The 16,168-nt window shown below is 40.6% G+C and overlaps 1 protein-coding gene across 1 annotated transcript in view; it reads right to left on the bottom strand.

Annotated features, from left to right (window-relative positions):
- Positions 1-555: 555 nt before the first annotated feature.
- Positions 556-16,168, bottom strand: part of LOC101881240 (disks large homolog 2) — a 423,431-nt gene continuing 407,818 nt past the window's right edge. The window contains 6 exon segments of the mRNA XM_034072915.1: positions 556-1,704; positions 2,727-2,818; positions 6,454-6,563; positions 7,253-7,425; positions 8,337-8,438; positions 9,162-9,212. Coding sequence (XP_033928806.1) covers positions 1,598-1,704; positions 2,727-2,818; positions 6,454-6,563; positions 7,253-7,425; positions 8,337-8,438; positions 9,162-9,212 — 635 coding nt within the window. The 3' untranslated portion in view covers positions 556-1,597.

Raw genomic sequence — 16,168 nt, 5'->3', positions numbered from 1 at the left:
CAAATGTCCATTGCCTCAGTTTTTACTTTTAAGACCCTTGTTGACTGTGAAATGAATGAAGATACAAGTTAGTTGCTGACTTGCCTGCCTGCCTGCAAATAGAAGAAAGATCAAATGCTTTTGTTAATTCCTTTAAAGAAACAGGAAGAATCAAAAACCATCTGGGGGTGAAGTGTGACTCCCTCCAAGAGAGAAGTTATTAATTGCATTCAAGCACTGACAAATCGTCCACTTCAGTTTAAAGATGCATTATCCTTTTGTGATTAGAAAAAGTCCTACAGGGCAGTCAGTTCAAGAGATCTTTCCATAGGAGTTTGTCATGATTAAATAGAGGCAAGGGAGAGGATTAAGTTGAGAGAAAAACAAGATGACAACTAGAATTTAAGGAATTATCTTGCTTGTCATTAGCAATAGAGAAACTGTTACGGAAAAAAGGGATAATGCAACTTGATGGTCCTCTTTACATTTTACAGTCGCACAAGGGTGTAAATATTTAATCTTTCAATTAATCTTTACAAAATATCTCACAAAAACATTTTTTACCTATAGAAATTAGTTTCTATACATCAATATATTTTTATTTTTATAAATTATTCCATCTTTAAGTGCCTTCTATCAATATAAATGATAAAATAGACAATCAAAAATTTTAAAGCTTTTCCCAGTTGTATCCCTCCTTGTCAACATAGGTGCTGTGAATCCTCATACATGTGTGTGTCCACATGGGAATGTGTTTGTGTGCACGTGTGTGTGATACGAAATGCTTCCATCCTCTCCCACCCTCAAACTCCATTAAACTATATTGTAATTAGTTCCTGATGCAATAGTGTTTCCAAAGGGGGAAAAAAAGAAATGCTTGACTTGGTTTCAAAACTCAAAACATGTGCATAGTTACCAAAGTCGAGGTGTACCAACTACAAATGTGCAATGACAAGCCTAGGATAGGACTCACCTCCTAGTCAAGTCAAAGAGTGTTCTACCAGTGACTTCAGTAGGAAGTGGACCAGGTCCTCTGAGCTTGATTTTGCAAGGTGCATGTGGCCCTGATCTAGCAAAATGCTTAAGCCTGTGCTTAGCTTTGAGCACATGAATAGTCCTACTGGAACTGATGGGACTGAACGGCACAGGGAAGGATCACAAGTGACTCCAAGTCAACAGGCTACTCATGTGTAAGGATTGGGGTCAAGTGCTGAGCGCCTTGCAGGATCAAGCCCTATATGAGGTTCAAGAGCTGGGAGCTTCTCTTTAAAGCAATCAACACACTGAGCTCAGCCATTGGAATTGATCAGGATGTCCGCATGGGCACAGGAGGTGGCTAGCTCCCCTTGACAGAGGGTCTCCATGTCAGAAGTTTATACCTACAACTGGTGCTCTGAGCACACAACAGATTTGCTTTTTGTGGTAGAAGTCTTTTTGTTCCTACCCTTTGACCCATCAGTGTCCTTCATGGCTTCAAACACTTTGTGTTGTACATTCATCAAAATTCACATTGACTGCAAAGAACATAAATGCAACAAAAACAGGAAAGCCTCCAAATAGTATATTATAGTTTTCTTCTAAATATTCTCCCGTCATAATCAGAGGTGCAGTGGCTAATTTATAATTTTTCCTTTGAAGGAATCCAGATGAAAGGCCCAGATTGTTCTTCAATTACAAGTTTGCATTGATTATATATATCTTCTAAGCTATCTCCTTGGACAATAGCTGCAGTAGAGAAAACATATTGATAGTTCTTTTAATTGACATATTCTACAGCATCCAGTGTCAGCAGAGTTTCAATGTACTTATAGATACTGATGAAACAATAAGGAATACACTGTGATGTTCATTATGGAAAAGTCATACTGCTGCAGGTGACAACTAAGTTCAAACCAATGGCACCTCCCCATGGCAGACATCCATCCCACTGCTTGTAGTAAGAAGACTGAGCTAGGTTAGTTTAGAGATCAACAGTTCTGTCCTAGGGAATGGCAGCACGGTAGGTTCCCACTGTTGCAAGTCGAGCTTTACATTTAATTTGATGTAGAAGCTACTGCAGTAGTGAGTAGCAGCAGATTTACAACTTATTCTTTCCCTGACATGGTTATAATAAACTCATTCTTGGCTGCAAAAGTTAAGCAGATCAGGCCAGGCTGACAGAAGATGAAGCAACTGTAACACAAAACAATGCCTACACTCTTAAATTCCTTGTCCCACCAGCAGGAATCTAGAGCTGCAGTTCAGAATACGTGGACTATCAGCATTGTGGAGGGACAAACAGGGGCTTCTGGGTGTTAGCCACAAATACCAGCCCCCTGAGTAGAGAGCTGCCTAAGCTGCCTGAAGGAAATGCTGGGACCCAGAGAAGGTCTTAAACCTTGCTCTTTTCCCAGTCAGGAAGAACATGCCTTTTGCCTTCCCTCCCATGAGCCTTGAGCTAGTGAGGAATTATTTGGTTTGTACAAATGAAATGATGCAACATTTTTACTGACTTTGTTTAATGAAGGTTTGGGTAAGGGAAGGAATCAAATTCATGTGCATATATTCCTTCAGGGCATCAAACTTTTGAGGAGTTGAATGTCTCAACTGCTCTTGAATTACAGGGAAACAGCAATCTCAAGCCAGGAGTCCTTACTATGGGCACATTCTACTGATAACACTCTAGGCCAGAGCCAGAGGTGGTCCAGTTCTTTTGCAATAAAAGACTATATCTTGGGGAAAAGAAACTGTTTTTAATAAAAACGTACCTGTAAAATATTCTCCAAATTCTTGTTCTAATTTAATTGCTCGATCGTAAGTTTTCTTCGCTTGCTCCTCTGTCAGACGTTTATTCATTTCCCTAGAAACACAGGGGAAGTAATTAAAAAGTTTAGATTCTTAGCAGAACAGCTTTTCAAAACATGAGTTCAACTGAATCACAGGTGTATTGAGAATGATACAAGAATCAAGCAGTGAAACCCATTTCTTCCATGAGTTCAGTGGATTTTCAGTACTTTCATTTAATTTTTATGCAGTATAAACCCTCATTTTCAGACTATTTCCCATTTTCCCACTAAATTATTATTTTCGGTCCATTACTCTAAACTCCCAAGGCTCAAATCTGGTAACTGCTAACTGAGATGGCCTTGTGGCATCAGGAACCCATGGGTAAGTCTGGGAGGCTTGAAGTCTCAAGGACAGAGCACTTGGAGCACTTTTGCCTCCAGAGCTGAACCTTCAGAAACCTCTCTATTCCCTAGGCCCAAAACTGGCTGTCTCAGCTGAATAAGGTTGTCCAAACTGCTGAAATGGAAGTGGGGTTTTGATAGAGGTTTTGAATGGAAGTGGGGTTTTGAATCAAGTGAAGTGGAATCACCATTAAAGGCAGGATTCAGTACAGAGTTTCCTGACCCTGTAGAAGGAATCCTGGAGTCATTGTAAAACCTATAGGGAAGCCCCAAAGAACCCAGCATGTCTTCCAGGGAGACTTCTTGGTTCAGGTGGGACATGAGTTTCAGATCAAACTGATTATTTCCAGTAGAAAGAGTTGAGTGGAAAGGAAAGGAAAGGAAAGGAAAGGAAAGGAAAGGAAAGGAAAGGAAAGGAAAGGAAAGGAAAGGAAAGGAAAGGAAAGGAAAGGAAAGGAAAGGAAAGGAAAGGAAAGGAAAGGAAAGGAAAGGAAAGGAAAGGAAAGGAAAGGAAAGGAAAGGAAAGGAAAGGGAGGAAGAAAGGGAGGAAGAAAGGGAGGGAAGGGAATGGAAGGGAAGGGAATGGAAGGGAAGGGAAAGGAAAGGAAGGGAAAAAAAGAAGGAAGGAAGGAGGGGAGGAAGGAAGGAAGGGAAGGAGGGAGGGAGGGTGGAAGGAAAGGAAGGAAGAAAAGGAAGGAAGAACTTTTAACCTATTTGTATGAATAGGAGTAAGATATGGCAGATAAACCTATAGTAGTTACATGTATAAAAGACTGAACGCAGTTATGCTGTCATAAAAAGACCCTCTTTCTGTTCCCACAGAGCACTCGTGTACCATGTTGAAGTTCTCCACACTAAAATAATAGTGTTTATTGGAAAGGTGTTGTATCTGTTCATCCGTGCACACCCTACAACTCACCACTGCTTAGGACAGAGTATGGATTTGTTCAGCCAGACCCTGTGTGGTTTAGTTTCCTTGCTAAATAAATTAAATGATTCAGAATTATGTCTTTATTCTCAAGACAGTTCTTTACAAGTAATTACACTGTTTATATTAAAAGAGTTCTCATTACTGTTAGAAACTCATTTTGGGTGCTGTTTGATAAGATAAATACACATTAGATAAACTAGTTAAAAGGTTACCTGTGGAAAGCAGGGGATAAACTAATTTAGAGTGCCTGAATTAATTACATTTTTCTCTTTTATTTCAGGAGTTGTGTTGTGTTTAAATAATTTATTTATATGAGCCACATTGCTGCAAACAATCCCAAAGCAGGACTGGTATATAAGGGCTTCTGCTGTCCCACAAAAGTTTGGATTTGTAATAAAGGGTGTCTTCCACAGCATATTAGCAGAGCAAGGAATTCAAAGTCATGTACTGGATTTCACTTTGTTCCTACAATACTGTCAACACCAAGGCAAGTTTAGTTTTGGAGAGTGAAGACTTTTGGCTTACTTTTAATTTATATCTATAAGGAAAATTCTGCTAACTCTGCATAAGCTGGTTTGTCCTAAGTGTAATATTAGCATTGCTTTGATTTAATAACAGGATGGTTGCCATAATATTCAGCATCTTCATAACACTGTTCAGTCAGTTTGTGCAAGGACTTACTCTTCTTACATCAAATCAATGGAGCCTTTATGTTATTGCCACATTTCTGGTTCTGCCTAATGTAGTTTTCAGACTAAGGACCATTTTTATTTATTCTTTGGTTTTGTTTTTACTCACTCCAGATACAATGTTAGCATTAACAAATAATGGAAATATTTTATGGATTATATTATGTGGGTTAAGAGCTCTCTTAAAGCAATCAATGCAGAAGGCAGGCAATCAGACTACTCTCCCCCTTCTATACAGCAACATAATCAGAATGTAATTGAATTGTAGGGCTGGAAGAAATGTCAAGTCATTCAACCCAAGATGGCTTTGGTCAGGATAGGACTGTGCAGGTACTGCATACTGTGCATGATTCATTGCCTGTAATGTGGATGGATGTGCAACAACCTCATCACCAAGACACAAGGCCAGGGAGGATGCACATTCATGGGCCAGCACTCCAGCTGAGGAATGCTCCATACCCAGCAAAACAAAATGACCATCTATTGTGCCCTTACACAACACTGATGCTAATACAGCCCACAGTGGCAGTTTCCTTTTTTGCAGCCACATTATCCATCCATTCATATTCCTGTGTGATCCACCCCAGCCGCCAGATGCTTTTCTGCAGTGCTATAGTTTAATTATTCCCTGTTAGTACTCATGCTTTTCATTTTGTCTCCTTTGTCTGTGCTGAATTTCATCTTACTGATACTACACTGAGTTTTAATCTTATCCTCAAAAGAGCTTGCCACCTCGCTCAGCCTTGAGTTATTCACAGACTTCACAGAACTATTGCCCAATTCATCATTCAAGTAATTCATGAACATAACAAGTAGTTCCAAACAGGGACTCAGCTCAGGAGATAAACTTGCAGGATTCCTGTTACCTCCCAGTTTAACAATTGCCATTCTCAATGATGGCGTTTAGTTATGCATATGATCTCTAGTAATTCTTTCTGGATTATATTTCCCTAAACTGCTACTGAGAATGTCCCCCAAATCAAGATGCAATACAATTATTGATATCAATCTCATGAAAGAAGGAAATATGATTGATTTGCTTTGCTGTTGATGCATGTACATTGGCTGCATCATAGGTCCTTTTTATCCTCTCAGTTATTATACTTGAGTTGTTTAACTGGTCCCTGTATCCCACTGTTTTTCTGAGTATTGAATTAGGTTGCCTGCTGACAGCATGAAGTTGATGTCTTCTCTTCCCTTCTTTAAGTGTTATGTTTGACCCTCTCCAGGCCTATGGGCTCTTGCTTACCCTCTTATAGACGTATAGCTGATGAATAGGTGAGACATGCACCATGAATCTGACATAGGTTTACCTTCTGGTTTATACCCTGTGACCAGACTCTATATCCCAAGAATGCCCAAGACTGGATGGGGCAAGCCATGCTGCATGAGTCCTTGGTGGACTTGCTGCACAAGCTGGAACAAGTAGAGCAAACAATGGAAGGGAGTCCTTCAGGCTCCAACATGTAAGACCACATGTCCCATAGGGGAAGTTTCAAAGGCAGGTTGATTTGTTACCTGAGATGGGGGGGATACAGTGGATGATAGTGAAGAAGAGCAACTCTTCACTGTTCCTACATTCTCTTGTTATTACTGATTTTAGAGGATAGGCAAGATGTAGACTCAAGACCTGTGCCACCTGTGACTGTACCCTGGAAATAAAACACTTGAAGAAGTTTATACTTACATCAGAGGCTCCCAGGATTTAGGCTTAATGAAGATAGCGATGGGATAGAGTTGTGCAACTTGTAGTCGTTTGATAGCGTTTCCTGACACATCGAGTATACAGTGCTTGCCCTGTTGCAAACAGATGAGAATGGTCTTAGTTTTGCGGAGTTTGCTGGAGATCAGCCAGAAGAGAAGCAATTCTGCAACACAATGCCCTGGAATGGGCCATTACTGGCACACTGGGGAAGGGGGACCTCAGGGCATGTGTTCAACTGCTCTGCTCTCTTCCTTTTGCTTTGGTGCTAATATAAAATATACATGGGAGACATTACTTTTACTGGGATGAACTTTGTGTGTGGGGGAGAGGATTTTCTTCAGAGATGAGAAAAACCAAGTTCATAAAAGTAATAAGATGTCTAGGTTCTTACTGGTTGATTCACTTCTTGTTTGTGTCAAAGACTCCCTGTTTCACCTGAGGCAAGTAATTTAATCTTTCTGTGCTTTGTTCTTTTGCCTCTGTGAAAGTGAGATAAGTTTATTTACCTGTCTCACAGGGGAAAGAGGAAGGCTGTTCTGGCGTTTACTTGAGGTGCTGTGTTAGATCCCTGGATCCATGGCACTACATCCGAGCACAAGAAATGCCAAGGATGTTGTCATTTAAAGTCAGAGACTCCAACTTGTGAAGTCACTGTAAAGCCTATAAATATTAGAATGCCATTTTGCAGCTATTTTATACTTTTGGCAGAAGAATTCTGTCTGAGATACAATGTGGAAGCAAAACGTATGTTTCATGGGCAATAAAACTAGTGTCAACCTACCCTTTCTGCCACGAATCTCACAGACTGGACACTAGTTCCATATAAATTATCATTGTACTGCCCAGCTTCTATAAATTTGTGCTCTTGGATATCTTTTTCCATTTGTTCTCTTGAAATGACAAAATGATAATCTCTCCCATCCACTTCATAGTCACGCTTTGGCCGTGTGGTATCTGCATGAAACAAAAGACAGAAGATCATGAAGACTGTAACAACATCTAATGCACAAAATGTAGTAGTTCAGGTTTGCTCAGTGGGCAATGCTGGGTCTACCCTAAGTGGAGGTGCCCCACATCTAGGAGCAGATCTCTGCCTACTACATATTGTTTTCAATGGAGTTACGACAATAAACCTGTCTTTTTGTAGTCATATATTCTGGTGTTACCTCCAATCAATAGTTACAGGCTAACATAAAAATAGGGGTTACCAGAATTCCACTCTTTTTCAGCAGGATCACACACAAATCTCAAATACATAATGCATTCCAGATTGTAAATCTAATCCTATTACAGTGATAAAATAAATCACAATCCTATCAATTCAATATAGCCTTAATTATAAGCCTTAGTCTGATCTCATCTCTAGCAGTTTTAAGCTGGAGTATTTGCAGAGACAACAGTTTTAATTGAAATATGGCTGCAATCAGGGCCTGAAATAAGCACTCAGTGAGCTCTAATGATCCAAGATAAAAACACTGCTTTCAGATTAGGCAATCTAGATCTAACACCAATCACAAATCACTCCAGATTTTTATTGGTGGATGATATGTCGTTCAGTTGAAACATTTTACCAATATTTCAAACTTTTATCTTAAGAAACCACAGATTAATTGATTATAAACTGAATAAACATCTAGAAGGCTCCTTGCTTTAAAATTGCTATAGCTTGTGGGACACGAGAAATTCTTTCCAGCCTTTCAGAATCTTTATTTATTTGATCCTTTTCTCTTTTTCTTTCTGATGGACAAATGGCTTTTGAGAAACTTAGCTACATACAGTTCACAGATGCTGCTTTCACAGCAATTTACTTAATGCATGGAAACAAGCTCACTCAGCTATGGAACTAGGAGCAAAATCATACTTACGTGGTACGCACGACCCAAACTTATCAGGGAATTCAGATATCAAATCATCATTGATCCGATCTTTCATAGGACCCAGGATAATCACCGGCCTGGTGTAATTAACTGAACAAGAAAAAGAAAGGCACATTTTGATGATCTCACTGGCAATAACAGTAAATCTTCCCAAAGATGCACTAACCGGAGTTGTTGCCTTTATGTATGAAGTGAAAACTTAGGGGTACATTTTATTGATGAATAATTGATTTATTGATGTGGACAAGGAAAATGGAATGAGTACCACTCATTCTGCAGAGCTCTGTGATGGTCCATGCAAATGTAGAGAAATGACTGTGTGGAAGTACTTGTATTTGCTATTGCGCAACAAAATCACACCCAAATGCTTGCAGATGGACTCCCTCAGGAGGCATGGAAAGGACAGTGTAGGATTTTTTTCTCCCCAGTTTTATGAGTTTATCCCCTATTAAATCAGGTGGGTGCACTCCCGTTTTCAGTTGCCTTCCCCTAGATTCATCTACATGGGCTAAGGGCACATATCACATGAGAAAAAACATTAAAGCTTCCCATTTAACAATGTTTCAGTAAATGTAGAAAATCTGCATCAATATTTGGCAGACTAATGATCATATTTATTAATAAGACTATTAAGAACTGGGGGCTAGCGAGGGAGACCCTTACATCATTTGTTTCCTATGCAATAGACCAAGTGACCATAAAAAGGGAGCCAGAGAATCTAGGGCTGGCACAGCAAATCTTACTGCTCCGCTGACCCCAAATTGTGAAATGAGTTATGTAAGGAACAGTGACAGAAAAGCAGATGAAACTTACTTTCCTGTCTTGTGACAGGTTCATAAGAAAGGATGAGGTCTTCTTGGCCTCCTGATGAGAGAAGAAAGAAGAGATTGAAGCAGACAAGCAACATACCAAGTACAAAAGCTTGATAAAATGCTTCACATAGAGACAGACCAGGTTTAACACTTCTCTGGTAATGCTCTCACCTGAACCATTCCAAAGTCCTTCACAATTTCAAGGTGTGGAGATCACTTTTTTCCTCCCACCCTTCCCTGCTGCATGTTTCAATTGTTTTTGCTGAAATCGGGCTTTTTCAGTGATGGGCAATAAGGCTTCATTTCCTGATTTGATAGCAAGGCTGTTTGCAAGGACAGTGCACAAATTTAAGATGCAATTCTCTTGTCTGTCCATTCATTAAGGCCCTAACATGCTGCTGCAGGGCAAACCTACAGGATACTGAAACTGGACAGTTTTTGTCCTAAGAATATACACATCTTGGTTGATCATCCTTCTCTGCATAACCTCTATAGCCTAGTTTATTCACAGCCTGACATCTAGCTATGAGCTATTTTCTGCCCCTTATCCTTTCCCTGAACAGAAATCTTACAACACTGTATTTTATGCACTTATCCACTCCTGTTAAGGATACTGCTTTTTCCTCATGGTGTCATTTAGGGAGCGAAAGCAGAGATATTTGTCTTGAGAAACAAGTGGCACTATATGGACCATGGCTCTGGTGCAGGTGTACAGCCCCACTGCATCATTCTTCTCCCCTCCATGGGAGTGCAGGAGGAGAGGGAGGAGGATTCTTCAACTTAATGCATGAACAATCCCTGAGCATTTCTCTTTCTGGGTCACTGTCACATACTTGTTACCACAAAAGAGCTCTGGTTCTAAATATGACTTAGGCTTAGCAAAGTTTGAGATTGTGATTTTATTTTTACTCACGTCAGGGTTTGTTTATGAGAAGATCCACAGAGGGATTCTGCAACTAATTTAGATACTACAGTAGAAAGAATGTCATAAGCCATACGAGGGCTTTGTAGAATAGACAGAGTTGTCTTCATTTCATCTCTTTGCATGCACACGAGCCTCAGTTACATTATCTGGAGGCTGCTGCTAAACTAAAACATGCATATACAGGGGAAAAGTGCTACCTGATGGATGACATAGGTAGGATTTAGAGGGGGGTACACCTCACCCTGAAGTAGTCTGACTGCTACCTGAGACATGCTTGAGGCTCCACTAACTATGTTAACAAGATTTGTATTGGATGCAATGCTTAGCTTCCAAGAAGGTACATGATTTTTGTGGTTTAGTCTTAAGCTGACTACCACCTCATATGATGATAGATGGTTTTTGCGATATGTTATGTAGGCAGCTGTGATAAATGCACAAGAAAGCTTGAAAGCTTTTTCAAGTAAAAATAATGTAATTAAGGGCAATGACAGAAAAAGCAAATAAAAACCTGTACTGATGTGTTAGGGTAGATGAGACTCAGCTAGTAATGGTGCTGAAGCATCATTTTTAATAAAAGAAAGAGATTTAGCAGCTTTTGAGGATGAGGGAACATAATATATGAGAAGTGTGGATAATGGATTTTCCTCTCTATTTGCAAATGTTTGATATTTTAATGACTTGCTTAACTTTGGCTTTTTGCAAATTTAGAACCCTAGAATTATCATTACACTGGGTTTTATACATCAGATATGTTATTTTTCCTTAAGTTTCTCTGGACATTTTAGGGGTGATATAAAACTCAAGATGCCCCATTCCTCTGGAGATGAAAAGATTCACTCTCTGGGCTGGATGAGGATGTGCCTGCACTGACTGCCCTCCATCCCTCATGAACCAAGACTGAGAATATCAATCTTCGGGTAGGAGATGAAGCCATCGTGTACTGAGTATGTGAAGGGAAGCCTGTTTGTACAAATACATTTGTACAAATACATTTGTACAAACACAATATTAAACTTGAGAATACCGATTTGAATGGCATACAGATCTGCAGACAGGGATTTCTGTTAATTTCAGAAACCTATATGGTGATTACTTATGTCTAAGCTAATCCATAGGTACCCTTTCGAGTCAATGAATGACAACAGATAGGCAAGTGCTTATTCTAAGACATGAGTCATCTGAGCTATTTTAGGTGTCTATTTTGGGATGAGAGAGTGAGAAGGGTGTGTTTATCATCTCCATTGTCCCATAATGGCATTTAAACAGCAAGGTCAGATGCAGACATCTTCATTTGAACAGGAGAATCATGGTAGGGGTTATGGAGACAAATAAGCCTGTTATCTCATGGAAATCTTGTGAAACTGTGGCCATACCAATGGCAAAGGAAGTATCTCCAGCCCACTCAAACTGTCCTGAAACTTAAGCCTTTGGAGAGGGCTGCAGCAAATAAGGAGAAGCTTTGAGGCTGTCATACATAGGACATCTTCCTGAGGCAAGGCTCTTCAGCACTGAGTTTCAGACTCAGCATGGAGTGTGAGTGTAGGGAAAGCTGCACCATTTCCACTGGTTTTATAAGAGCTCAGGAAGATAAGTTCTCTGAATAAAATCCTTCCACTGTCCAGAGAAAATCCTCTAAGTCCTCAGAGGCTAATGCACATGTTAACTGTACCAGTCAGTATTCCTTAATGATCTCTACTCCATCAGTGCTGCATGGTTCTTAAGTAGTCCATAAAGTATAATGAAGAGCTCTAAAGTCAATCAATAATTGGATTGCCATAAAGTTGCGATGGCTTTGAGGTGTGAGACACAGTGTGAAATTCAGCAGGACACGGGCTCTTATTTATCATTTAACTCAGCCTCATTAACTGCTTAATGAGCACAGGTTTCGTGGCTGGATCTGAAGTCAAAGGCTGTTTTCTGTCATCATTATTAGGTTTTGGGTTAATGTATAAATTACCTGATTGCAAGATCCTGGAGAAATCAATGTATTGGATTTTTATCTGCACAGACTGCACTGGACAGTCAATATCTGAGGCTCTATTTGGCTCAAAATCCCTTTCCTGAACCTCTATTTATGTGAGTAACCCCACCATGTTTTGAAATATGCTGATAGTTAAGAAAGGCTGGAAATCCAATATGTAGAAAGATCATCAGGAGTCTAAGAATGAATTTAAGACTGAAAGTGCTCTGTCAGCACTGTCTTTATAAGGTCAATATAGCTTGTGAGGGCATAATATGAGACTTCAATACCTGCCAGTTTAAGTGTGCCTGAATTACATATTAATTCTCAGGGAGTATAAGAGCCAACATGAGTCAGTTAATCATTAATCAGTGGCCTGACATAATAATCAGACCCCTTTAACCTTGTTCTGAGTCTTCAAATCTCATTTCAAGAGTGACTTGCTGACAGAGGGTAAAAGATTTTGTTTCTAAACATTTTCCTTATTTTTCACTTTTAGTCATGCATTGTCTCTGGGTAATGGGTGCAATCACAACCAGTTATGCATTTAGGCTAAATAGATGTTGTGATGTGTGTGTAATTCTGACTGAACTACGTATGAGAGCGTTACAACACATACGCAGTAGAGACACTTGAAAGCCATGGCCATTATGGAAATCAAGTCTTGCAAAATAAAATCTGATGAGTCCATGATAAAAAAAAATATGTTCTTCGAAGCTTGTTTTGAAAAAGAAATCAGAACATTTTAAGTTACAGAGCTCAAAATAAACTTTCAATCACGTTTTGATGAGCTGGGTCAGGGACAAGTCAAAGTTAACTGTGTGCATCCTTATACCACAAAGAGTAACTTTCTGCTAGACCAGGGCTTTATATAACACTGAAAAGTTGGTTTTACTGCTGAGAACAGGTATGAGTCAACTAACAAAATTACAGCCTTCATGTTAGCATGGCCAGTGTGATGCAGCAGCAGCTCAGCCCCTTCTAGATCAGGCCAGCATTTGTTTCTGGCTCAAAAATCCTTTCAATCTTCTTATAAAGGACCAGATTCTGCTGTCAAATGTGTTTGTGGTTCCCATGTTAATGGATCTGAAGGTTGTTTTGTGGGATAAAGAAAATCCCACTATTGGCTCCAGCTCTTTTGCTTATTATAAACCCAGTGTTGAAAGTGCTGGCAGAAGAAACCAGCCTTACTATCTGCAACAGCCTTGTTTCTAAGAAATGGTCAAATAATTTTCTCTTGAGCCCATATAGGAGGACTTTCAGTTATATTTCTATTACATTTTGAAATAAAAAGTATCTGATTTCTGTCAATAAGCTGATTTTCTAGCCCCTAAGCCCAAGACTTGAGCAATACCTCAGCCAAATACTCAGTTATTTAAGCAATATATTCTTCTAAATAAATATGAATGCATCAAAATAACTCCTAGAAAAAGCCCAGTCAATTTGTGACTCCTCTGTTAATCACTGTCCAAGGCACAGCCTGTACAGGTCTCAGGAGCCTTCAGGATCAGTTTGTGCAGTTGTACCCCTGGTTTGGAATGGTTCTAGGTATGATCAAGTAGTACAGGTTTCGATACTAGCTACTTTCCATTATGAGAAGCAAAAGTTAGAGAAACATGTTAAAACAATTGCCAGAGACCCACTAGAAGAAATGCAGGACACTTCACTCTGAACTCCAACTGCTCTGTTTTTATAGGGACAAATATGAACATCTGCAGGGGAACACAGGGCACTTGTCAGTGATTTCTTATCTGCACACTTTTCTTTGTGCAGGCCAAGGTTTCAAGAATCATAGAATCATGGAAGCATAGAATCATTTAGGTTGGAAAAGACCTTTAACTTCATTGTGCCCAGCCATAAACCTAACACTGCCAAGTCCCACTGAACCGTGTCCCTAAGTGCCACATCTACACATCTTTTAAGTATCTCAAGGAATGGTGACTCCAGCACTTGCCTGGGCAGCCTGTTCCAGTGGTTGACAACCCTTTCAGTGAAGGAATTTTTCCTAATATCCAGTCTTAACCTCCCCTGGTGCAGCTTGAGGCCATTTCCTCTTGTCCCATCACTTGTTACTTGGGAGAAGAGGCTGACCCCAGGTCACTCCATCCTCCTGTCAAGCAGTTGTAGACAAGGTTCCCCTTGAACCTTCTCTTCTCCAGACTGAACCCCCCAGGTCCCTCAGCCGTTTCTCATCCTTCCTGTGCTCCAGGCCCTTCACCAGCTCCAATGCCCTTCTCTGGCCTTGCTCCAGCACCTCAATGTCTCTCTTGTAATGAGGGGCCCCGAACTGAACATAGGATTTGAGGTGCAGCCTCACCAGTGCCCAGTGCAGGGTACAGGATGATCACTGCCCTGGTCCTGCTGGACACACTATTGCTGACATAGGCTAGGATGCCATTGGCTGCCTGGGTAAAAGCTGCTCATGTTCAGCTGCTGTTGATCAACAACCCAGGTCCTTTTCCAACCATCACCTTTCCAAACACTCTTCCACAGTTTCCTACAATTCAGAAAGAAATGAGACAGGCAACCCCTTTACTCCCTGCTGGGGCACTGGGACAGGGCACAACCCCATGCAAAACCATTGAGGTCTCCATTAGTTTTCAATTTGCTCCCCATAAATTTTTCACCTTCACTTGTTTTTCTTAGTATGCCCCATTTTGTGTGTGCACAGGCTGAGGGCTAGATGAGCGTGCAAGTCAACACACATGGTGTCCTTGTAAAATAACTTGTAGTGCCTCATTTTGTACACACAAATTCTCCTCTAAGTGGTACTACATCACCCTGAAGAACAGCTTTGCAACATGGCTGGTTCCAAATAGAGTTAAACCAAACTTGGTTCTGTGGCAATGACTGATGATGGACCCTGTTCCTAGCTACCCAGATGCAAACAAGATCAGAAATAGTAACTTCATGCTGTCTTAATCCTACCAGGAATGAGCTTTGCCTTGAGCACCTATTATTTTTTCCCTTTCATTAGTAAGAAATAAATTAGAAGGCAGTGAGGAATAAGCCTTTAAGAAATGCTCACAGACTAGGCCTGATAATTACTCTTTCCACATGGATATTGATAGGCTTGTGCTGTGCAGTGTCCTCTCTCAACAGTCTCACAAGGTCAGAACTGCAGTGAAATAAGACAACTTCTTCATGACAGGTCTCATCTCTCTTGATGCCCTCACAATTTGTTAACTGCTCTCTCTGACCATACAGTTTTTGTTCTGTTTCTCATTCTTTGTTCCTGGGTTGTAACTTCTCTAGGGGAGATTTGCTGCTATGAGCTGTGTGATGGCACATACTGTAGGCGTAGGGTAGCTACCCTAGGTCATGCTTTCAAATGTCATGTCAGCACACACCAGTGAATCCTTAGCAACTGGAATTAGGCCCTTTGGGCACTAAGTCCTAGATTGTAAAGCCACTCTTATTTAGCATAACTTAAGATTGGCTTCCTCTGCTGCTAAATGAGATAGCTCTTCCATTAGGAAGCCCTGTCTGCATCTTCTCCACCAGGCAACAGTTGTTGCACATAGTGATCATGTGTGGAGATCCAGCCAACGGAATGTAGGCTGGATACTGCTGGGGTGAGACAAGAGCTTGCCCAGATGGAAATCACTCTAGAAGGACAGTGCCTGCCATGTGTAGTTCTTATCCCAACACTACATTTCCTCCTAAGTATCTATATCTAACTAGTTTCTCCAAACCACTTCTATCCCCTTTTCGCACCTCAAAACATGCACTTTGTTTCAAGCTATTGCACAGCCAAAGAGGAACTGGCTACCTGGCCTGTCTGATGATGAGATTTGGGAACTACCTTTTGTCTGACTGCATCTGGGCACCCCTGTGAAGTCTCCTGTTTGGGAGTCCATCAGGCATAGCACACACTTGGCCATCAGCCTAAATTCTCCTCTGGCCTTTTGCCCTGAGCTCACACTGAAATAAACACACCTGGCAGAGATCTGACTGATGCAAACCTTTGAAAACATAGCCTATTGATTCATTCCTGGCTGTAACCTCAGCCTGGGGAAAGAGCATCTTATATTTCAAACATAACATCCTCCTCCCCTCCTAAGTAAAGGATATATTAAGAATAAAACGGTTCAAAATTGGATCTTGGCAGTTCAAGAGCACC

This window comes from Melopsittacus undulatus, chromosome 2 (assembly GCF_012275295.1).
Source record: "Melopsittacus undulatus isolate bMelUnd1 chromosome 2, bMelUnd1.mat.Z, whole genome shotgun sequence".
Classification (NCBI taxonomy): domain Eukaryota; kingdom Metazoa; phylum Chordata; class Aves; order Psittaciformes; family Psittaculidae; genus Melopsittacus; species Melopsittacus undulatus.
Note: the sequence above shows the minus strand (reverse complement) of the source record. Positions and strands in the feature narration are given on the sequence as shown.